Here is a 25,417-nt window from a genome sequence, read left to right on the forward strand (position 1 = left end):
TCTGTAAAGCTTAAAGGCTCTTTAAAAAACAGATATTATATAAATAGTAAAATATTATGTAATAAAAATATTTTAAAATATCTGGGTATATTTAAATGAGAAACCCAAATATGAACAAAAATAATCATTTGAAATTTTCAGCCATACTTTTAGTCTCCATAGTCTAGGGAATTAAATGTACCCTTATGTATCTGTTTAAATGTATGTGAGAAAGGAATGAGACAATTTTAAGCAGCTATTTGAGTCTCTTAATAGTCATATGAGAATAACTTTCCTCTATACTAGCAAAACTGCGTTGATCTAAAGTCAACCACATCACTACAAAATGATATTAGATACATTCTGAACATTTAAAGAGAATTTTGGGTTGATCATAGCATTCAAAATGTATACTCCTTACCTCTATACATAGTATTCAAAATTATTCTTTAAAAGGCATTCTATTTTAAAGTCAGAATCTTAGGTAGGTAAATTTTATATGTATCTAAATCCTATTGTTAAGAGTTTCAGCTTTTGATATAAGCACAAGATATCACTCCTTTTTGTAGAAACCATTAATAAGCCTAAACCTTTGAGGAATTTAAGAAAAGTCAGATTTCATGTCTATCCATTTTTACTTTAAAAGTAAGAAGACATGATAGGAAAATTTGACCTACTTTTTCCCCTTGTTCTGTTAGTTTTGAGCCTGGCTGGTATCCACCTATTAACCTATTTTCTATTTTAGGCAAAACTGCTTTCCATGAAAATGGTTCCAGAAACTTAAACAAATCCCTATGTACATCAAAAGAGCTCACCTCAGTATATATTCAATGCTATTAAATGATGGCAGAGTTGTTTAATTTGGTAGGTAGGTAACCAAAACATGGACTAATGGGAAATATATTAGAGGAGACTACCCAGAACCCTATATAGAGCTCTTTCATTATTTCTGATAAATTTTCTTTAGGCTACATCATGGAATTGGATCCTCTTATCAATTAACGAAAGTCATTCACAAGTTCTGGGTGTATATGGAACTTTGAGGGCTAGTAAGATAATGAAAAATAAATAAAAATTCCTTAACAAATTGCATTATATTGGCTGATAGAAGCAACTACTCTCTTTGGGCTTGAAAGGCCCTTTCAGTACAAAAAACAAAAAAAACTGTTAGTTTACTCCCTAAGTATATTTTGAATTTTCAAAAGAAAGTATACTGTGGAAAGTTCTTTAATAAAGAAGAAACTACCAGAGAGACTTCTTCCTGGGTTAACAATGGTCCCAACAAAGCAAAAGTAAAGACATATATATATATTTATAAGAATTTAAAACTCATAGGAATCACGCTATATGTGTTAAAATGAACGATATTCCATCATCTACTTCTGTAAAGTCAAGTCATGGTCCTGGTGTCATCATCTCTTCATACTTTTGTATGGACTACATAAATATTATGTGCTTATTTATAAAAGACTCATTTTTATGATAAACATGAAAATCAGGCTAAAAGTTGGCATTTGTGGCATTTGAAAATGGAAAAAAATTAAGGGTTGCGAGGGAAGGAAGAAAAACATGGAGAATATGTTGTGAAAATGAAGCAAATGCTACAGCTCATGTTCAGTCCATTTATACTACAGTTTCATTTTATACTACACAGAAATTGAGCTTAAATTGTGTTACAAATTGGTGTGACTTTAGAAGACAGAAAAGAGAACACTTTACAGGATAATATAGCATTTTGCTTACATGTTCATTCCAGGCATTCCAGGGCCACCTAAAGCATTCAGTGGGGGTCTCATTGCACCTCCATAGTTCTGTAATGATAACCAAGGGTCAGACTACCACAAAACAAAAAAACAAAACCAAAGAGGAGGGGGGAAAGAAAGGAGAGCAGGTTAATGATTTCCCTACATAACTCCTGATGGGATAAGGCCTGTGCAATTCATTCTCAGAAGGATCCACTCTTGTACTTTTGCTTCTATTTTAACAATTACTTTGGTTTGTGCCTTTTAAAAACTACATGAATATGTACAATCATTGGAGCATGTTAAGTGATTAAGGTATAGTTGCAATTGTAATATTCAACATATCTTTATTAATTTCCTGATATCTGTACAACAGTGAACTTTTTCAAACAAAACATTTCATAAATCCCAAACTCTGTTTTTAAAGAAAGGACTTAGTCAACATGTTTGAAATTGTCTGACTCAGAAAAATTACATAAAGTCTGAAAACAAATAGGTGAATCCAGCATAAGAAAGTGGAATACAAATTTCTGTTCACAAAATAATATATCCAAGAGAGAAATGTACAAATATACAGATACACAAAAATATATGAACACTAAAGTATACTTCAAATATGTATGCGTGAATTATATGACTCAACAGGCTTCTGTCAATATCTATATGTGCATTCAAAGGATAAAAACATTTTAATGTTTTAACATGCATATCAGCTTAGCTTAGTTTAGTTTCCACAAGGGCCAAAAGACTATTTAACATTATCATATTAATATATTTTGACATCATCAACTACTTTCATGCTCGGTTTTCTGACACCACCTGTTCTCTGATCACTCTTCTTCAATCTCCTTTGCTGGCTCCTTTTGTTTTGCTAGCTCTTAAAAATGTTGCTTTTCCCCGAGTTCTAGCCACAGCATTCTTTTAAATAAATACACATTTATGGGTACTCTTACCTGCTACCATTAGTTCAACAATTATTTATATGTTAGGAATTTCAAATCTATTTTGTCATGATGTCTCTCCTAAGCTCTTAGATAATTCATATGTTGAACTTCATATCAGCTGTTTCTATCTGGATACCATTTCACACTCAACATACCTAAAGGTAACCTCAATTTTATCTTGTCACAGCTGTGTTCTTTATATTGCCTTCCTCAGTCAGTTCTGTGGCGTCACCTTCTATGCAGCAGTCCAGGCTAAGAACCTCTGAGAGCTTGATATTTCTTTCTTTTATTTCATTTTCCATATCCAGTCAAGTTACCAAAGTCTATTGATTCTACCTGTAAAACAGCTCTTGAAATACTGCCCTCCTTCGTATCACTCATCTCTGTCATTTACCGAGACTACTGTACTGTCTTAGTTGGTCTCTCTGACTTAGCCTCTCCCCTTCCCCATCTATTCTCCATACTGCCTCCAGAACTGTGCTTCTTAAACTCAGTCCTATTTATGTCACTTAAAAGCCATGATGCCCCACAATGCCTATCAAATAAAGTCTGTACTTCAGCATGGGTCTATGGTGTTATTCACAGATCAGCTCTAGCCTATATTTCTTGCCCCCATTTCCTATAATATTTACCTTCTTCCCCTACTCCCAACTATACCCTCCAGACTGCTGAATTTCTTGTGGTTCAGAAACATGCAGTATGCTTTTACACTCATGATAACTCATCTGCTATGGCCTTCTGTGTAGTAGGTGCTAAGATGACAAGGAAATATTCAATGAGAGAAGGTCTGTTAACTCCAGAGAGTAAGCCACAGTTTGTAAATAAATTACCTAATTACATGCTCTTCTCATTTTTTATTTACTTTTACTTTCAAGAAATCTTATTTAAACATCTCAATTGTGTATGCTATGGGATAAGAGAATGGTGTCTATCCACACTTGAGTCACTGGTTAAAGAGAGAGCTATTTCTTTTAACCTCTGGAACAAGCATGGGGGTGGCAGCAGCAGTATTACCAAGGAGTCTCTGAGAAGAAAGTTAGTCACTGGGAACGAAATCTGAATGGTAGAGTATAATAGAAATTCTTCACACAAAAGGTTGCTCCTCATTTTTGATCTTAGGTGGTCTGTGTTTTATCAAGGAAAATGTTAGTTTTCCTTCTAGCTCTGGACATGGAAAGATACTGGTTTGAATCTCTCTTGCCCCTGCCCTATTTCCTCTGCTCCTCTTTCTATATGTGTGATTGTGGGCCAATGATTCTCCCAATGATCTGCTCAACCTTTATTTCCTTATCTGTAAAGTGAAAATATCATCTCTCTTATAAGCTTGTTGGAGGAAAAATGAAATCATACAAAACGCATATTAAAGTGCTTGGTGCATTAAAAGCATGATACCTGGTGCTCAAAAACTGTAGCTGTTAACTCTTATCACTGTTAATAAGGGACTGACTTAAATGAGTCTTCTCATTTTCCCTTGAGCCCTCAACACTAACATGGTTGTCACATAGTGACTCCCTGACAGAGTACACGTATTTCTTTTCTTGACTTTTTTCCTACTGCCTAATAGTTTTTCTTTATGTATCTGAATCTCCTGCTAAAGAATAAGTACCTGAAGGTAGAGTCTGTATTACTCATCTTTGTGCATCCAGTGCTCAAGTATGACAGTGCACAAGTGTCATAGGAAATGAGTAAGAAATTATCCAACACATATTTTGATAGACTTACAAAATATTTTCATTTTGTGAAGAATCTGAAGCATATAGAGAACAGGAAGATAAGACAGAATAACAACTAGCTTTCTAACTGGTAACAAAGGCAGAATGTGAAGAGCTAATTTCGAATCACTGAATTTTAAAGCTGATGGCAACTATACAATTCCATCTGGTTTAATCTCTCTCCCAATGCAACGCTCCTGACAAAAGGGCTGTTCATACTCTGCTTGGAAAGTTTATAAAGAGTTTTTCCATGATTGGGCAGTTTAATTTCTAGCAAGTTCTTCCCCATACTGAGCTAAATTCCACTTCCCATCTTAGATTTGAAAATACAGAATTAGTTTACTCTCTCTTTACATGAGAGCCTATCATATATTTCCATCTCACTATTTCTCCACCCCAAGTATTTGATTTGGAAATCATGATATGTTCCTACTTGTATATAACTCATTTATCCTTCAGATTTCTAGAGGAATTAGAACTAGTTAGACAGTCTTGTTGAATTTTTCTGTTAATCATATGGTACCTGCTGAGCCTAAGAACACAGACAAGCTAAGTATACCTTATTATAAAAGCCAAGTAGAAAAATTACTTCAAATATGGCATTAGGGAAGACATTTTTCTTGATTAAGCAGATAATTTTGCTTTTCTATTGAAAGGATACTGATATCAATCTAAAAGTCATGTATTACTACTGAACGTAGATTTAAAATAGATTAAGGGGTGGAAAAAATATGCCAGCATTTGGAGCAAAGTTTTATTTCTTCATCCATGCAGTAGGTTTTAATCACATATTTACTATGTCCTAGGTGTGCACTTTGCCTACATCAGCATTGTCTGAGAATCAAATTATATATATTTCTTCTAGGAATTCAATTATTCCAATAGATAACTACTGTCCCTCTTCACCACATTGGTCCTAAGCTGAAAAAATTGTGGAAATAATATCTATGATATTATGATACATAATATCTATGTATCTCATATCTATGATACAAAGGAGGTATGTATTTTGTTTTGCATAAAGCTAGAAACAATATTCAAGAGACTGTTTCTATAATTCGGATACAAAAAAAGCAGACACATTCTGTTCTTGAGTAGCATCCATAGGATTAAATATCTGTCATGAGAGTTGTTTTTCTATTATCTTTTAAGAAACACAGCTAACTTTTATTATAAAGCTCACAGTTCAAATCCATATGTTACATATACCAGGTGTTATGAGTAAATACCTTACAAGAATCCCTTAATTCAAATAATTTTATGTCACTTTTTACCTATTATACCATTCATATGAATATGATTCCTATTTTCATTTAAGTACATAATATTTTACTTTAACCTTTTATACTTATATACTGTGATTTTAAAAGTTGTTGTAGGTATTTCTGGTTTCTGAGGTAAATTCATACCAAAACACTTTACTTCCTCCAAATTATAAAGGAATAGATAGCAATGATATTAATCCAAATGGAAGAAATAAACTACTCTCTTTGGGTGTGAAAATGAAAAGAATTCATACTTATATGATAAACTTAGTTAAACTCTTCAATAAGCAATTACTCCCCAGAAATGTTTTCTTACTTTCTGTCATAATTTACTTATAACACAAAACACATACATATTTGGCTAGATATTTATAAAATATAAAGACCAATATGCTTTTTACTTCTGCATTTTCAAATGAGATCTAAGTATTCATACAGCTTAGGTGAGCATTGGTTCATCTTTCAAACACTGCAAAACTGACTCGAATCAGACTCTAATTTTTAAAAGTATTGAAAATATTGGTCTGGAATGACAAAAACTCAAAGAGCAGCTAGCTGAAAAGTAAGAGAACTGAATGAAGAATAAATTACAGGCATCAACTTTTGATGTATATTTAAAATGCATCTGTTATTAAAAACTTTTGAGGAAAAAAATCCTTCAAGTTGTATATAGCTAAACTGGTTGGCTTAGCTCATTAAAGACTAAAAGTATATTCATTCAGTGAAATATCCTACAGATCTTATAAATTCTAACTGCCATTAATAGATTAATGATGGTTGGTCATAAAAATCATCATCCTTAACATGAGTAGAAATAGGAAAAAATAATTTAAATACCTAAATTAGGGTTTTATAAGATCTTAAGAAAATACATAGAAAATAACTGAGCCTAAATAAAAGAAATGGGTTTTTTATGACTTTGAAGATCCCACAAATATTTACATAACACTTTTTCTTATCATGTAATATGGTATCTCTGAAAAATTTGTGCTTCATGTCCCAATACAGTTTATATATACAGTTGACCCTTGAACAACATGGGTTTGAATTGTTCCAGTCCACTTATACGTGGATTTTTTTCAATAAATACACTATTGGAAAATTTTTTGTAGATTTGTGACAATTTGAAAAATCTTGCAGATGAACCACATAGCCTAGAAATATCTAAAAAATTAAGAAAAAGTTAGGTATGTCATGAACGCATAAAATACATGTAGACATAAGTCTATCCTTATATAAGCATAAGGGGAGTGGTATGTAATATAAAATTAATAATGTGTTTTCTTACTGTTTTATAATTTTGCTTTCAAAGAACTACATTACTAAAAAAAAAAAAAAAAAAAAAAAAAAGAACTACATTACTATACAGTATGTGCCTCTCTCTCTCCCTCTTCCCCCTGCCACCAACCCCAACAGGAGAAACTATGTATCAGCCTATCATCACATGTAAGTGGTTTAAAAAAATGTAACAATGTTTACCATACTGTATTGTGAATATGACTGTAATACTGTATGCCTTAAAAATGTTATAATGATTCATTCATTAGTGTATAGGATAGGCTATGATGAAGCAATCATTGATTATTACGCTAGTTTACCATAAAGCTATCATATTGCTGCTTCTTTGTTATCAATGCATGAATTGTTAGACCTGTAAATAAATAGGAATTTTTTTCACATGATCTTTTCATTTTTGATGTCCCGTGTTAGAAATATATGTAATATCTACAGTGTTTTGTATCATTTAAGACAACATTGATGAAGATGCTGACAGATGATTCATCTTACAAACAGATGATATAAACTTATGGTATCGAAAAATATAGTGCAGTACTGTAAATGTATTTTCTTATGAATTCTGTAATAACATTTTCTTTTCTCTAGCTTACCTTATTGTAAGAATACAGTATATAATACAAACAATATATAAAACGTGTTAATTGACTACGTATGTTATCGGTAAGGCTTCCAGTTAACAGTAGGCTATTAGTTAAGTTTTAGGGAGTCAAAAGTTATACCTGGATTTTCGACTGCGCAGTGGTTTGGTACCCCTAACTCCCATGTTATTCAAAGGTCAACTGTATATTATTACATGTTGGCAGTAACTCCTTGGTCTAAGTCACATTTACCTGAGAATCAAATTATATATATTTCTTCTAGGAATTCAATTATTCCAATAGATAACTACTATCCCTCTTCACTACATTGGTCTTAAGCTGAAAAAAGCTTAAGACCAATGGGTGTTAGATTCTTAATTCTCTGACTCCTTTGGGTACACAACAAAATACTTAACATTTTTAAAGCAGATACATGAAACAAGCTCCTAAAACTATCACTTATAATGTCTGTTCTTGGAAAGAATAAAGAAAGTAAATCAATTCATTCTTTTAACCAATGTTATGATACACTAGCCTCTGACCTTTGAGGAAGAAATTTAAAATTCGGAATTCTGGATTAGTTTCTTTGAAATATAACATTACAACATTAGTTTCTACCCCATGCAGTTTTCCCAAGAGAGACAGGGATGTTTTAGCTAAAATAAGTGATATCCTGGAGCAGCATACTTAAAAATGTCATCAATAGCTGAATAGGTTCAATCTTGGTGTATACTTCTGGGAAATTTTGATACAGAAGTAGGTTAACATCTAATGTATACTGATAGTATTATGCGTGTTCAGTAAGACCCATTTCAGTGTTTATTTCTAAAAGGTTCTCTATTGATTTCATATTCTGTAAAGAGATATGGTAGTATATAATAGTCAATGGCATTCTTTAAAAGATTTAGAAATATATTTTATGCTGCTTATTCTATTTAATTCAGTCAACTAGGTTTTATTTAACTTATCTATCTTTTATAATAATTACTATAATTTTTCATATTTCCTCAATAGAACTAACAAAAGGGTAATAGTTATCATTTTTAATAATAATTACTATAATGTATTTCTACACAATGTGTTTTCTCCAATGTACCAAAGGCATATGTGTAGCACCTGTTAAAATATGGTTTGTTGTTACATCAATTTGGACATGTCATAGATATGTCCTCAAGAGCCTAACAACCATGTCATTAAGCCTTTAATGTATACACTAGAAGCCAGCAAATAATACAGTTTGTTTGTATAAGATGAAGGCAAAAAACTCAGCCTCTAGCTTCCTGCACTGATTATTTATTTACCTGTGGTCCTAAGGGCACCATTCCTCTTGGAGGCGTCATTCTCTGCATTGGCCCACCCATATTTGGATGTCCTAAAAAGAAAAACAGTATGAAGATATTAGCAATGTAATGAGCATGAGTGCTAAACCGGAGGCTATAGCCTCCTCTCTGCCTGGTGTCACATCTTATTTACTAAGGACTGAGTTATTGACATCACCTCATCTTGGCTTCCATGGCCAGTTTTCTACCTCTTATCACTACTTACCCACACTCTCCATTAATGTCTTGAAATTGAAATGTTCTTCCTATTCTGTGTTGAATTACATCTCTCACACCATTTGCTCCTTTTTTTTTCTCTTGGAATAGTATAATAGAGCCATACATATTTGTGGTACCTAAACAACTCTGATTATTGGGTTTGTTAAACTACCAAGTAAGTTACTTATTGCATAGCATCCCCTTTCCTCCTGCTTATCTTTCTGGTGGACTAACCTCTCTATCTGAAAAAGGCAGAGAAAATCACAAGTGATACAATCACTTTGAGTCTCACTTGTTTGAAGTTATGCAAGAGGTTTTAGAAGTTACTAGTTAAAATACAGATTCTGGATATTTAATTATTCTGTTCCTTATGTTATCACTGCCCTCACTATCACACATAATTAAGAGTTAGCTAAAAAGATAATTACTTGGCCACATTACCTGTAAAAATGCAACTGATATAATTATGGAATATCTGTACAAATAAAACCTTCCTTAAAAAATACAGGATTTCCTTTGAGATTTTGCACATCAATTTCACTTTTACTTTAAAGTAGTCACCTTGTTGTCGAGTTGGGTCCATTCCACTGGGAAGTAATGGCTGACTTCCTGGGACACCTCCAAGAGCCTAGCATATTTAGTAAAACAAAATAAAAAGGAATATTGTAACTATTTATAAAATAAGTGCTGTAACAATTACAGAGTGCATCTGAGTATTTCATAAGATTTTTTTTTCAACATGTATTTTTTTTTCTATTGGAATGTATTTGATTTACAATGTTGTGTTAGTTTCAGGTGTGCAGCAAAGTGATTTAGCTATAAGTATACATGTATCTATTCTTTTTCAAATTGTTTTCCCATATAGGTGGTTACAGAATATTGAGTAGAGTTCCCTGTGCTATACAGTAGGTCCTTGCTGATTATCATTTTATATATAGTAGCGTGTATATGTTAACCCCAACCTACTAATTTATCCCTCCCCCACAGCTTTCCCCTTTGGTAACCATAAGTTTGTTTTCTAAGTCTGTGAGTCTGTTCCTGTTTGTAAATAAGTTAATTTGTATCATTTTTTAAGATACCACATATAAGTAATATCATATGATATTTGTCTTTCTCTGACCTACTTCACTTAGAATGAGAATCTCTAGGTCTATCCATGTTGTTGCAAATGGCATTATTTCATTCTTTTTTATGGCTGAGTAAGAGTCCACTGTATATATGTACCACATTTTCTTTATCCATTCATCTGTTGATGGATGTTTAGGTTGCTTCCATGTCTTGGCTACTGTAAATAGTGCTACAATGAACACTGGGGTGCATATATCTTTTCTAAGTATGGTTTTCTCCGGATATATGCTCAGGAGTGGGATTGCAGGATCATATGGTAGCTCTATTTTTAGTTTTTTGAGGAACCTCCACAGTGTTCTCCATAGTGGCTGTACCAATTTACATTCCCACCAATAGTGTAGGAGGGTTCCCTTTTCTCCACACCCTCTCCAGCATTTATTGTTTGTAGACTTTTTGATGATGGCCATTCTGACTGATGTGAGGTGTAGTTTTGATTTGCATTTCTCTAATAATTAGCAATGTTTAGCACCTTTTCATATGCCTCTTGGCCATCTGTATGTCTTCTTTGGAGAAATATCTATTTAGATTTGTCCATTTTTTGATTGGTTGTTTGTTTGTTTTGATACTGAGCTGCATGAGCTGTTTCTATATTTTGGAGATTAATCCCTTGCTGGTCACATCATTTGCAAATATTTTCTCCCTTTCTGGGGGTTGTCTTTTCGTTTTGTTTATGGTTTCCTTTGCTGTGCAAAAGCTTTTAAGTTTAACTAGGTCCCATTTGTTTCTTTTTGTTTTTATTTTCATTACTCTAGGAGGTGGATGCAAAAAGATTTTGCTGCAATTTATGTCAAAGAGTGTTCTGCTTATGTTTTCCTTTAAGAGTTTTATAGTATCCCATCTTACATCTAGGTCTTTAATCCATTTTGAGTTTATTTTCATGCATGGTGTTAGAGAATGTTCTAATTTCATTATTTTACATGTAGCTGTCCAGTTTTCCCAGCACCTCTTATTGAAGAGACTGTGTTTTCTATCCTGTTCCATTGATCTATTTTTCTGTCTTTGTGTCAGTACCATACTGTCTTGATTACTGTAGCTTTGTAGTATAGTCTGAAGTCAGGGAACCTGATTCCTCCACCTCTACTTTTCTTTCTCAAGGTTGCTTTGGCTATTCAGGGTCTTTGGGGTTTCTGTACAAATTTTAAGATTTTTTGTTCTAAATCTGCAAAAATGCCAATGGTAATTTGATAGGAATTGCACCGAATCAGTAGGTTGCCTTGGGTAGTGCAGTCATTTTGACAACATTGATTCTTCCAATCCAAGAACGTGGCATATATACCTTTCCATCTGTTTGTGTTTTACCTCCTTAGGTAGGTTTATTCCTAGGTATTTTATTCTTTTTGATTTGATGGTAAATGGGATTATTTCCTTAATTTCTCTTTATGATCTTTTGTTTTTAGTGTATACAAATGCAACAGATTTCTGTGTATTAATTTTATATCCTGCAACTTTAGTGAATTCATTGATGAGCTCTAGTAGTTTTCTGGTAGCATCTTTAGGATTTTCTATGTATACTATCATGTCATCTGCAAACAGTGACAGTTTTACTTTTTTTCTAACTTGGATTCCTTTTCTTTATTCTTCTTCTCTGATTTCAGTGGCTAGGACTTCCAAAACTATGTTGAATAAAAGTGTCGAGAGTGGACATCCTTGTCTTGCTCCTGATCTTTGAGGAAATGCTTTCAGCTTTTCATTATTGAGTATGATGTTAGCTGTGGGTTTGTCATATATGGCCTTTACTATGTTGTGGTATATTTTCTCTATGTCCACTTTCTGGAGAGTTTTTTTTTTATCATAAACGGTGTTGAATTTTGTCAAAAGCTTTTTCTGCATCAATTAAGATGATCATGTTTCTTGTTTTAATTAATTAATTATTTTTGGCTGCATTGGGTCTTCACTGCTGCACATGGGCTTTTCTCTAGTTATGGCGAGTGGGGGCTACTCTTTGTTGCAGTGCGCAGGCTTCTCATTGCGGTGTCTTCTCTTGTTGCAGAGCACGGGCTCTAGGCGCGTGGGCTTCAGTAGTTGTGGCACATGGGCTCAGTAGTTGTGGCCTGTGGGCTCTACAGCGCAGGCTCAGTAGTTGTGGTGCATGGGCTTAGCTGCTCTGCGGCATGTGGGATCTTCCCGGACCAGGGCTTGAACCCATGTCCCCTGCATTGGCAGGCAGATTCTTAACCACTGCGCCACCAGGGAAGTCCGATCATATGGTTTTTATTCTTCAATTTGTTGATGTGGTTATCACACTGATAGATCTGCAGATATTGAAAAATCCTTGCATTCCTGGGATAAATCCCATTTGATCATGGTGTATGATCTTTTTCATGTATTGTTGGATTCAGCTTGCTAATATTCTGCTGAGGATTTTTTGCACCTATGGTCATCAGTGATATTGGCCTGTCATTTTCTTTTTTTGTGGTATCTTAGTCTGGTTTTAGTATCAGGGTGATGGTGGCCTCACTGAGTGAGTTTGGAAGTGTTCATTCCTCTGCAATTTTTTGCAATGGTTTCAGAAGGATAAGTATTAACTCTTCTCTAAATGTTTGATAGGATTTGCCTGTGAAGGCTTCTGGTCCTGGACTTTTGTTTGTTGGGAATTTTTAAATCACAGTTTCAATTTCAGTGCTTGTGATTGGTCTGTTCATATTTTCTGTTTCTTCCTGGTTCAGTTTTGGGAGATTGTACCTTTCTAAGAATTTGTCCAAATCTTCTAGGCATTTTAGTGGCATATAGTTGCTTGCAGCAGTCTCTTATGATCCTTTGTATTTTTGTGGTGACTGTGGTAACTTCTCCTTTTTCACTTCTTATTTTAATAACTTGAGCCCTCTCCTTTTTCTTGATGAGTCTGGCTAAAGGTATATCAATTTTATCTTTTCAAAGAACCAGCTTTTAGTTTCATTGATCTTTTCTATTGTTTTCTTTGTCTCTATTTCTGTTCTGATTTTTTTTTTCAATTAATTTTATTTATTTTTGGCTGTGTTGGGTCTTTGTTGCTGTGCGTGGGCTTTCTCTAGTTGTGGTGAGCAGGGGCTACTGTTTGTTGCGGTGCACGGGCTTCTCATCATGGTGGCTTCTCTTGTTGCAGAACATGGGCTCTAGGCGCGCGGGCTTCATAGTTGTGGCATGCGGGCTCAGTAGTTGTGGCTCGCGGGCTCTAGAGCACAGGCTCAGTAGTTGTGGTGCACAGTCTTAGTTGCTCTGTGGCATGTGGGATCTTCCCGGGTCAGGGATCGAACCTGTGTCCCCAGCATTGGCAGGTGGATTCCTACCAATTTTTACAGTTTTACAAATTTTTACAGTTTTTTTCTTGCTGCTGACTCCTAATCTCATAGCATTGTGGTTGGAAAAGATGCTTAATATGAGTTCAATTTTCTTAAATGTACCAAGGCTTGCTTTATGGACCAGCATGTGATCTATCCTGGAGAATATTCCATGTGCACTTGAGAAAAATGTATATTCTGCTGCTTTCAGATGGAATGCATTTTAAAGCCTGGATTTCCTTACTGATTTTCTGCCTGGATGATCTGTCCATTGATGAAAGTGGGGTGTTAAAGTCCCCCACTATTATTGTGTTACTGTCAATTTCTCCTTTTATGGCTGTTAGTGTTTGCCTTATATATTGAGGTGCTCCTATTTTTGGTGTATGTATATTTACAATTGTTATATCTTCTTCTTGGATTGATCTCTTGATCATTACGTAGTGTCCTTGTCTCTTGTAATAGTCTTTATTTCAAAGTCTGTTTTGTCTGATATTAGTATTGCTACTCCAGCTTTCTTTTGATTTCCATTTGTATGGAATACCTTTTTCCATCCCCTCACTTTCATTCTGTATGTGTCCCTAGATCTGAAGTGGGTGTCCTATAGAGAGCATATATACAGGTCTCGTTTCTGTATCCATTCAGCTAGTCAATGTGTTTTGGTTGGAGCATTAATCCATTTATATTTAAGGTAATTACTGATATATATGTTCTTATTGCCATTTTGTTAATTGTTTTGGATTTGTTTTTGTAGGTCTTTTTATTCCCTTCCACTTTTGTTCTCTTCTCTTGTGATCTGATGACTATCTTTAATGTTGTGTTTGGATTCCTTTTTCTTTTTTGTGTGTATATCTGTTGTAGATTTTTGGTTTGAGGTTACCATGAAGTTTTGATATAGCAGTCTATACATATACAAGATTGTTTTAAGTTCACGATCTCTTAATTTCAAATGCATTTCCAATATCCTGCATTTGTACTCTTCTTGTGATTGCTGGTTTTGATATCATATTTGTGTGTGGATGATTTCCTATCTTTACTGTATGTTTGCCTTTAGTGGTAAGCTTTCCCATTCATAATTTTCTTGTTTCTCGTTGTGGGCTTTTCTTTTTCGCCTAGAGAATTTCCTTTAGTATTTGTACAGCTGGTTTGGTGGTGCTGAATTCTCTTACCTTTTGCTTGTCTGTAAAGCTTTTGAGTTCTCCGTCAAATGTGAAGGACAGCCTTGCTGGGTAGAGTATTCTTGGTTGTAGGTTTTTCCCTTTCATCACTTTAAATATATTGTGCTATTCCCTCTGGCCTGCAGCGTTTCTGCTGAAAAATCAGCTGATAACCTTATGGGGATTCCTTGTATGTTATTTGTTGCTTTTCCCTTGTTGCTTTTAATATTTTCTCTGTCTTTAATTTTTGTTAATTTGATTAATATGTGTCTCAGCATGTTTCTCCTTGGGTTTATCCTCTATGGGACTCTGCTTCCTGGAGTTGGGTGACTATTTCCTTTCCCATGTTAGGGAAGTTTTCAGCTATTATCTCCTCAAATATCTCCTCAGGTCCCTTCTCTCTCTCTTCTCCTTCTGGGACTTCTATAATGTGAATGTTGGTGTGTTCAATATTGTCCTAGCTGTCTCTTAGACTGTCTTCATTTTTTTTTTTTTTTATGGCAAGGCATTTTATTTTAAATATAGCAGTGTGTCAATCCCAAACTCCCAATCTATTCCTCCCTGTCTTCATTTCTTTTCATTCTTTTTTCTTTATTCTGTTCTGCAGCAGTGATTTCCACCATTCTGTATTCCAGTTCACTCATATGTTTCTCTGCCTCATTCTGCTATTAATTCCTTCTAGTGTATTTTTCATTTCACTTGTTGTATTGTTCATCTCTGTTTGTTTTTTATACTTTCTAGCTCTTTGTTAACATTTCTTGTATCTTCTTGATCTGTGCTTCCATTCTTTTTCTGAGATTTTGGATCATCTTTACTATCATTACTCTGAATTCATTTTGGGGTAGATTTCCTATATCCACTCCACTTAGTTGTTCTGTAGTTTTATCTTCTTCCTTCATCAGGGACATATTCCTCTGCCATCTCATTTTGTCTAACTTTCTGTGTTTGCAATCCCCCATGCTGCAGGATTATAGTTCCTCTTCCCTCTGGTGTCTGCCCCCTGGTGGACAAAGCTGGTCTAAGAGACTTGTGCAGGCTTCCTGGTGGGAGAGACTGTTTTCTGCCCACTGGTGGGTGCAGCTGGGTCTTGTCCTTCTGATGGGCAGGGTCATGTCAAGGGGTGTGTTTAGAGGTGGCTGTTGGCTCAGGACGACTTTAGGCAGTCTGTGTGCTGACGGGTGGGGCTATGTTCCTGCCCTGTTGGTTGTTTGGCGTGAGGCATCCCAGCTCTGGAGCCTTCAGGCTGTTGGGTGGGGCCCGATTTTGGCATCAAAATGGCGGCCTCCAGGAAAGTTCATGTCACTGAGTACCTAGTACCTCTGCCACCAGTGTCCACACAAGATTTCTTATATTTCACACTCATTTATGAATTTTATGTCTGTACACCCAGTATAATTTCTTAGTTTTAAAATGATCCTACTTTGCCCAGTTTTCAGGCAAAGAAAATTGGTACTGTTGGGAACAAAATCTAGGCAAAAATTGTCCTATTTCTTCTTGAGAAGTATATATAATGCCTTTCCCTGAAATTAATTTACTAAGGGTAAATTAATTTTGCTTCTTAAATGTAAGCTATTTCTATAGATTATTTTACTCACTGGGGATTATAATAGGAGCAGAACTAAAATGCCAAGGAGCCAATGAATATTGTTTTGGGTAGTCATATTTTCCCTAAGAAACTATTTAGAAAAATAATACTCCAATTTAGTTCAAACAATTTGGCTGAATGGAAAAAGAGAACTAGAACTGAAAAAAGTGCCAATTAACAGATAGGGTTTATATTATGCAGGGGTGCAGTACTGGATACATACTGAATTGTAAGTTTCTAATAGTCATCTGAGAAGCACTTAGAGCTGGACCAAGCTATAAATGATTTAAACATACTGATCCTGTGAAGCATGTATGTATACATATATACACATAATCCTGACAACTGGCAAGAATTTCTATAAAGGTTCACTAATTTAACTTAAAAGCAGAAATAGCTTATTTCATTAGTTTAAAATTTCAAATATTTCAAGGGAAATTTCATATTAAATAATTTATTTATCCAGACCAGAACTGTTTCGCTAGTTGTTATCATTGGGATGCAGTAGAGAACTGCCATTTTTCAAGCCATTTTTGTAATCCTTTGAATTTTTTGTTTACAAGCACACTCAATATCAATTTATTGATCTCCTACTAAATGACCTATTTCCTGCTTACCTTTCCAGCCTAATTTCTTGCTACTGCCAAGCTGACATTCCAACTTCCAGTTATACCAAACTCCTTTCAGTTTTTTCAATTCATGTACTCAGTCAACAATATCTAAATGCCAACCATTAAAAGCAAAATAAAACAAAACTAAACACAAACTAAAACTAAACTTTCTTGTCTCTCTAGGAGGTCACAGACCGTCAAGTGCTCATTCTGACATTTTAGATCTCGGTTTAGGTATAATTTCCTAACAAAATTCTTCCATATAATCCCAGTTTGGCATTAATTCTCCTTCTATATGCTTTAAAATATAAATATATATTTTTAAATTTCAAACTTACAGAAAAATTGCAGACAGTACAAAGGATTCCTATATACCCTGACACTGACTGCCCAATAGTTAACATTTCACCGTATCTGCCACTTGAGAGCAAGTTGCAGACATTATGCCTCTTCACTTCTAAGTACCACAGAGTTTAGTTCCCTAAGCAAGGATATTCTCCTACATAACCACAACACAACTTTTCAAGTCAGGAAATCCATTGATAAAACACTACCATCCAAAACACACAGACGCCATTTAAATTTTGCCACCTGTCTCAACAATGTTTCTTTTTACTTTCTGGGGCCAGGATCTTATGGAACACATGTTGCATTTAGTTGTCATGTCTCTTCATGCTCTTCCAGGTCTTTCCTTAGTCTTTCTCTATCATAGCCTGAACAGTTTTGAAGAATGAGTCTTAAATTCTACGGGATGATCCTCTGATGTCTCTTCATGACCCAGACTCAGGTCTTATTTTCTTAGGAATACTGCAGAACTGATGCTATACTCTTCTCAGTGTATCATATCAGAGGGTACATGATGTTGACTCATCCCACTACTGTTGATGTTAACCTTATCATCTCATTCTGTTGGTGTTTGCCAGGTCCTACACTAGATCATTATTTTTCCCCTTTGTAATTGGTTACATTCAGTATTAGAGCTATTCCAAGATTGTTAATATCCCATTCCTCATCAATCCTTTATCAGCCTTAGCATCCACTGACAACTCCTAAGCACTGTAACAGTTGCCAAATGGAAACACTGCATGTGTATCATTCTTTCTATGCTTACTAGTTGGCATTCCATTGTAAGGAACAGCTTTCCCTTCTTACTGATTGATACGTTGACACTTACGGATTCCTATTCTAATCAAAGGGTTATAATCTATTTACTGTCATCATTCATTTTAATATTTAAATTATGCAAGATCTGGCCAGTAGGAGGCTCTTCAAGCTGGCTCTATTGTCCTTTTGAAACATTTCCATCATATTTTGAGCATTTCCTTACTGGTATGAGATGTTCCAGGTTCGTTTCATACTTTTCCTGGCCTAGCTCTGGAATCAGACCTTTCTCCAAAGGGTCCTGATTCCTTCTAGTGGAGGACAGCATTTAGGCACCAAGATCTGGGATCTCAAAGTGCTCCTTCTTAGTTGAGTACATTGCCTTTTGACTCTCTCAGTAAATGCTGCACTTGAAAATCTATGTGTATATGTGCACAGTGCACATATATACACTGAATGTATATATGTACATACATAAATTCATGACTAATTTTATATCTATCTGTGTGTGTGTATGGTACATACACATACCATAAATTCATACTCTCTAACACCAATCAAACACGTCCAATTACAATCCAAAACCTCAGGATTATTTTCAGTCTTCTTCCTTCTTATGTTTGTAAGTATTTTCTCCAACAGTGAGAAACCTGGCTTTCATTATCTTTAATGAAATTTTCTTTATCTATAATTATCTTTAATACCATTATGTGGCACTACCGTATGACTCCTCCCTGCCTCCCTGAATATCTTGGCATGCAGGGGAGGTAAGGGCTTCTTATGTGCATTTATAGATTCTTTTTTTTTTTTAACATCTTTATTGGAGTATAATTACTTTACAATAGTGTGTTAGTTTCTGCTTTATAACAAAGTGAATCAGTTATACATATGTCCCCATATCTCTTCCCTCTTGTGTCTCCCTCCCTCCCACCCTCCCTACTCTACCCCTCTAGGTGGTCACAAAGCACCGAGCTGATCTCCCTGTGCGATACAAAGCACCGAGCTGATCTCTCTGTGCTATGCGGCTGCTTCCCACTAGCTATCTATTTTACGTTTGGTAGTGTATATATGTCCATGCCACTCTCTCACTTTCTCCCAGCTTACCCTTCCCCCTCCCTGTATCCTCAGTTCCATTCTCTAGTAGGTCTGTGTCTTTATTCCGATCTTGCCCCTAGGTTCTTCATGACCATTTTTTCTTTTTTTTAGATTCCATATATATATGTTAGCATATGGTGTTTGTTTTTCTCTTTCTGACTTACTTCACTCTGTATGGCAGACTCTAGGTCCATCCACCTCACTACAAATAACTCGATTTTGTTTCTTTTCATGGCTGAGTAATATTCCATTGTATATATGGGCCACATCTTTATCCATTCATCTGCTGATGACCACTTAGGTTGCTTCCATGTCCTGGCTATTGTAAATAGAGCTGCAATGAACATTTTGATACATAACTCTTTGAATTATGGTTTTCTCAGGGTATATGCCCAGTAGTGGGACTGCTGGGTTGTATGGTAGTTCTATTTTTAGTTTTTTTTTTTTTGGGGTATGCGGGCCTCTCACTGTTGTGGCCTCTCCCGTTGTAGAGCACAGGCTCCGGATGCACAGGCTCAGTGGCCATGGCTCATGGGCCCAGCCGCTCCACGGCATGTGGGATCCTCCCGGACCGGGGCATGAACCCGTGTCCCCTGCATCGGCAGGTGGACTCTCAACCACTGCGCCACCAGGGAAGCCCTATTTTTAGTTTTTTAAGGAACCTCCATACTGTTCTCCATAGTGGCTGTATCAATTTACATTCCCACCAACAGTGCAAGAGGGTTCCCTTTCTCCACACCCTCTCCAACATTTATTGTTTGTAGATTTTTTGATGATGGCCATTCTGACTGGTGTAAGATGATATCTCATTTTAGTTTTGATTTGCATTTCTCTAATGATTAATGATGTTGAGCATTCTTTCATGTGTTTGTTGGCAATCTGTATATCTTCTTTGGAAAAATGTCTATTTAGGTCTTCTGTCCATTTTTGGATTGGGCTGTTTGTTTTTTTTGATATTGAGCTACATGAGCTGCCTGTAAATTTTGCAGATTAATCCTTTGTCAGTTGCTTCATTTGCAAATATTTTCTCCCATTCTGAGGGTTGTCTTTTCGTCTTGTTTATGGTTTCCTTTGCTGTGCAAAAGCTTTGAAGTTTCATTAGGTCCCATTAGTTTATTTGTTTTTATTTCCATTTGTCTAGGAGGTGGGTCGAAAAGAATCTTGCTGTGATTTATGTTATAGAGTGTTCTGCCTATGTTTTCCTCTAAGAGTTTTATAGTGTCTGGCCTGACATTTAGGTCTTTAATCCATTTTGAGTTTATTTTGTGTATGGTAATAGGGAGTGTTCTAATTTCATTCTTTTACATATAGCTGTCCAGTTTCCTTGGCACCACGTATTGAAGAGGCTGTCTTTTCTCCACTGTATATTCTTGCCTCCTTTATCAAAGATAAGGTGACCATATGTGCGTGGGTTTATCTCTGGGCTTTCTATCCTGTTCCATTGATCTATCTTTCTGTTTTCGTGCCAGTACCATACTTTCTTGATTACTGTAGCTTTGTAGTATAGTCTGAAGTTAGGGAGCCTGATTCCTCCAGCTCCGTTTTTCGTTCTCAAGATTGCTTTGGCTATTCGGGGTCTTTTGTGTTTCCATACAAATTGTGAATTTTTTTGTTCTAGTTCTGTGAAAAATGCCAGTGGTAGTTTGATAGGGATTGCATTGAATCTGTAGTGTGGTTTGGGTAGTACAGTCACTTTGACAACGTTGATTCTACCAAACCAAGAACATGGTATATCTCTCCATCTATTTGTATCATCTTTAATTTCTTTCATCAGTGTCTTATAATTTTCTGTATACAGGTCATTTGTCTACTTAGGTAGGTTTATTCCTAGATATTTTATTCTTTTTGTTGAAATGGTAAATGGGAGTGTTTTCTTAATTTCATTTTCAGATTTTTCATGACTAGTGGATAGGAATGCAAGAGATTTCTGTGCATTAATTTTGTATCCTGCTACTTTACCAAATTCATTGATTTGCTCTGGTAGTTTTCTGGTAGCATCTTTAGGAATCTCTATGTATAATATCATGTCATCTGCCAACAGTGTCAGCTTTACTTCTTCTTTTCCGATTTGGATTCCTTTTCTTTCTTTTTCTTCTCTGATTGCTGTGGCTAAAACTTCCAAAGCTATGTTGAATAATAGTGGTGAGAGTGGGCAACCTTGTCTTGTTCCTGATCTTAGTGGAAATGGTTTCAGTTTTTCACCATTGAGGACAATGTTGGCTGTGCGTTTGTCATATATAGCCTTTATTATGTTGAGGTAAGTTCCCTCTATGCCTACTTTCTGGAGGGTTTTTATCATAAATGGGTGTTGAATTTTGTCAAAAGCTTTCTCTGCATTTATTGAGATGATCATATGGTTTTTCTCCTTCAATTTGTTAATATGGTTTAACACATTGATTGATTTTAGTATATTAAAGAATCCTTGCATTCCTGGGATAAACCCCACTTGATCATGGTGTATGATCCTTTTAATGTGCTGTTGGATTCTGTTTGCTAGTATTTTGTTGAGGATTTTTGCATCTATGTTCATCAGTGATATTGGCCTGTAGTTTTCTTTCTTTGTGACCTCTTTGGTTTTGGTATCAGGGTGATGGTGGCCTCGTAGAATGAGTTTGGGAGTGTTCCTCCCTCTGCTATATTTTGGAAGTGTTTGAGAAGGATAGGTGTTAGCTCTTTTCTAAATGTTTGATAAAATTCACCTGTGAAACCATCTGGTCCTGGGCTTTTGTTTGTTGGAAGCTTTTTAATCACAGTTTCAATTTCAGTGCTTGGGATTGGTCTGTTCATATTTTCTGTTTCTTCCTGGTTCAGTCTTGGAAGGTTGTGCATTTCTAAGAATTTGTCCATTTCTTCCAGGTAGTCCATTTTATTGACATATAGTTGCTTGTAGTAATCTCTCATGATCGTTTGTAGTTCTTCAGTGTCAGTTGTTACTTCTCCTTTTTCATTTCTAATTCTATTGATTTGAGTCTTCTCCCTTTTTTTCTTGATGAGTCTGGCTAATGGTTTATCAATTTTGTTTATCTTCTCAAAGAAACCTCTTTTAGTTTTATTGATATTTGCTATCATTTCCTTCATTTCTTTTTCATTTATTTCTGATCTCATCTTTATGATTTCTTTCCTTCTGCTAACTTTGGGGTTTTTTGTTCTTCTTTCTCTGATTGCTTTAGGTGCAAGGTTAGGTTGTTTATTTGAGATGTTTCTTGTTTCTTAAGGTAGGGTTGTAGTGCTATAAACTTCCTTCTTAGAACTGCTTTTGCTGCATCCCATAGGTTTTGGGTCATCATGTTTTCATTGTCATTTTTTTCTAGGTAATTTTTGATTTCCTCTTTGATTTCTTCAGTGATCTCTTGGTTATTAAGTAGTGTATTGTTTAGTCTCCACGTGTTTGTATTTTTTACAGATTTGATATCTAGTCTCATAGCATTGTGGTCAGAAAAGATACTTGATACGATTTCAATTTTCTTAAATTTACCAAGGCTTGATTTGTGACCCAAGATATGATCTATCCTGGAGAATGTTCCAGGAACACTTGAGAACAATGTGTATTCTGTTGTTTTTGGATGGAATGTCTTATAAATATCAATTAAGTCCATCTTGTTTAATGTATCATTTAAAGCTTGTGTTTCCTTATTTATTTTCATTTTGGATGATCTGTCCATTGGTGAAAGTGGGGTGTTAAAGTCCCCTACTATGAATGTGTTATTGTTGATTTCCCCTTTTATGGCTGTTAGCATTTGCCTTATGTATTGATGTGCTCCTATGTTGGGTGCATAAATATTTACAATTGTTCTACCTTCTTCTTGGATTGATCCCTTGATCATTATGTAGTCTCCTTCTTTGTCTCTTGTAATATTCTTTGTTTTAAAGTGTATTTTGTCTGATATGAGAATTGCTACTCCAGCTTTCTTTTGATTTCCATTTGCATGGAATATCTTTTTCCATCCCCTCAGTTTCAGTCTGTATGTGTCCCTAGGTCTGAAGTGGGTCTTTTGTAGACAGCATATATACGGGTCTTGTTTTTGTTTCCGTTGAGCCAGTCTATGTCTTTTGATTGGAGCATTTAATCCATTTATATTTAAGGCACTTATAGATATGTATGTTCCTATTACCGTTTTCTTTATTGTTTTGGTTTGTAAGTCTTTTCCTTCTCTTGTGTTTCCTGCCTAGAGAAGTTCCTTTAGAATTTGTTGTAAAGTGGGTTTGGTGGTGCTGTAATCTCTTAGCTTTTGCTTGTCTGTAAAGGTTTTAATTTATCCATCAAATCTGAATGAGATCCTTGCTGGGTAGAGTAATCTTGGTTGTAGGTTTTTGCCTTTCATCACTTTGAATATGTCCTGCCACTCCCTTCTGGCTTGCAAAGTTTCTGCTGAAAGATCAGCTGTTAACCTTATGGGGATTCCCTTGTGTGTTATTTTTCCCTTGCTGCTTTTAATATTTTTTGTTTGTATTTAATTTTTGATAGTTTGATTAATAGGTGTCTTGGCGTGTTTCTCCTTGGATTTATCCTGTGTGGGACTCTCTGTGCTTCCTGGACTTGATTAACTATTCCTTACCCATATTAGGGAAGTTTTCAACTATAATCTCTTCAAATATTTTCTCAGTCCCTTTCTTTTTCTCTTCTTCTTCTGGGACCTGTATAATTCGAATGTTGGTGCTAGATTCTTATACCTCACTTGTATAGAACTTATATATGATCATGGCTTGTTTTCTTCTCTGTATCCCCAACAGACTGTAAGTTCAGAGAGTGAAACCTATCTGTGCCTTTTTGGCTCAGAGTAAGAAATATTTATTGAAGGAATAAAACAAAGAGTTTTCATTGGACAATTTTAGGAATCATCAGTGGTAAAGTCTTAAGAATGGACTAGATTTCAAGAAGTGAGATGAAAAAAGATCAAAGAATCAAAGATACAATTTTCTTAAAATACCAAAAAGAGGTAGGAACGGAAACAAACTGAATAGGTATGAAATTAGCCAGGGGACCAGGACCAACAGTTCAGAATGCATGAGGGGGAGTTTCCAGAAGAAGGAAATGGTCAACAGTGTCAGAAGTTATAAAGAAGTGAATTAGAGGGAGGAGTGAAAATGTATGACTAAACATTATCTTCAATTGTGAGTTTGAAGTTCTTCCTTTTTTTTAAAATTCTCTAAGTGGTTCAAGTTTTATACTCTGATTGTGAATTTCTAAATCTCATTGGTGACACCATGTTTTATCACTGGAAACCATTTTCTTCGACATTTTACTTTTTCCTGTTTATCTTGGAACATCAGAACAATTGACAAGTCTTTCTGCTATTATCACTTAAAAATATAGCATAATCCTATAGAAATGTTGATCAATGTCAAGTTGTCTTTCAAAATGAGTGTCTTTACCCAAATTTAACTCTTTAGTCGCCAGTGTTTTTCTTTTGGTAAGTCAAATCTCTAACTTTTAAAACATTTTCATCAGTCCCGGGATGACCAGATGATGGTTTTGTGCATCAAAAGAGCACGATCACTAGATTCTTTAAACCTTTAATATGTATCAGGAAAAATAAACAGATTTATACATCTTGTGGGTCAATATATATTCTCATATTTGTCAACATGTTAAATGTATTCCATTGAGACTTGTTTAACTAGTCACAAATTTTGGCACACATTTTTTGTTCTATAAAAGATCTTCATTCTGATAGGGAAATTGACGCTAATGATGAGAATACTTAATAATAACAAACATAATATCAACAAAAATATATACTTGTGAGCCAGTACACTTGTGCCAGGAATTGTGCTAAGCATTTTATATTTATTTCCCTCAATGCTTACAACAATCCCACGAGGTTGTTATTATAAATCCTTTTTGATGATGAGAAACTGAGTTTTAATACAGAAGTAAGTTTGTTAATTTGTCCATGGTTATACTATCAGTAAGTAGTAGAGCCAGGACTGCAAATCAGATCAACATATTCCAAAAGTTCTAAAAGATAAGCCTTAAATCCTAGGATTTAAAATAAATGAAATAACATAAAATGTTATTAAGTATTTTAAATTAATAATTCAACGAAGGAATTTCTTGCTGCACAAAAAATCATTTAGTTTACAGAAGATTCGTCATATGATTCCAGTGGTGAGCCCCTCTAGGATCTTAAGATTCTGGTATATGTTTCCTTGAATACCATTATATGTATGTAATCTACTCACAGAGACTAAACACTCAATGATGATTAAAAAATAGTGAATTTATCTATGCCTTTATGATATAATTCAGTTAACAATTCTGACCTACCAAAATTTTTCAATGGGCCCCCTCAATTACATGAAATGAAGTAGAATCAAATAATTAAGAAATTTTGGAACTGGAAGGGATTTTAGAAATACAGGAGTCCACTCTCATTTTACCTGTAAGAAAAGCAAGTCCCAAAAAGGTTAAGTGACTTGCTCAAAGTC

General features: G+C 35.0%; 1 protein-coding gene across 9 annotated transcripts in view; it reads right to left on the reverse strand.

Moving 5' to 3' along the window:
- The window catches only part of SSBP2 (single stranded DNA binding protein 2), a 297,817-nt gene that overhangs the window by 36,969 nt on the left and 235,431 nt on the right, over positions 1-25,417 (reverse strand). For all 9 annotated transcript variants that reach the window (XM_089909089.1, XM_089909088.1, XM_089909086.1 and 6 more), the window contains 3 exons: positions 9,619-9,685; positions 8,821-8,891; positions 1,723-1,790 (listed from right to left, as the gene is read on the reverse strand). In XM_089909089.1, the coding sequence (XP_089765215.1) occupies positions 1,723-1,790; positions 8,821-8,891; positions 9,619-9,685 (206 nt within the window). The remainder of the gene's footprint in view (positions 1-1,722; positions 1,791-8,820; positions 8,892-9,618; positions 9,686-25,417) is intronic.

The sequence above is a fragment of the Delphinapterus leucas genome, chromosome 3 (assembly GCF_059928025.1).
Source record: "Delphinapterus leucas isolate spDelLeu-1000000601 "Yukka" chromosome 3, BTC_Dleu_Yukka2, whole genome shotgun sequence".
Lineage (NCBI taxonomy): Eukaryota > Metazoa > Chordata > Mammalia > Artiodactyla > Monodontidae > Delphinapterus > Delphinapterus leucas.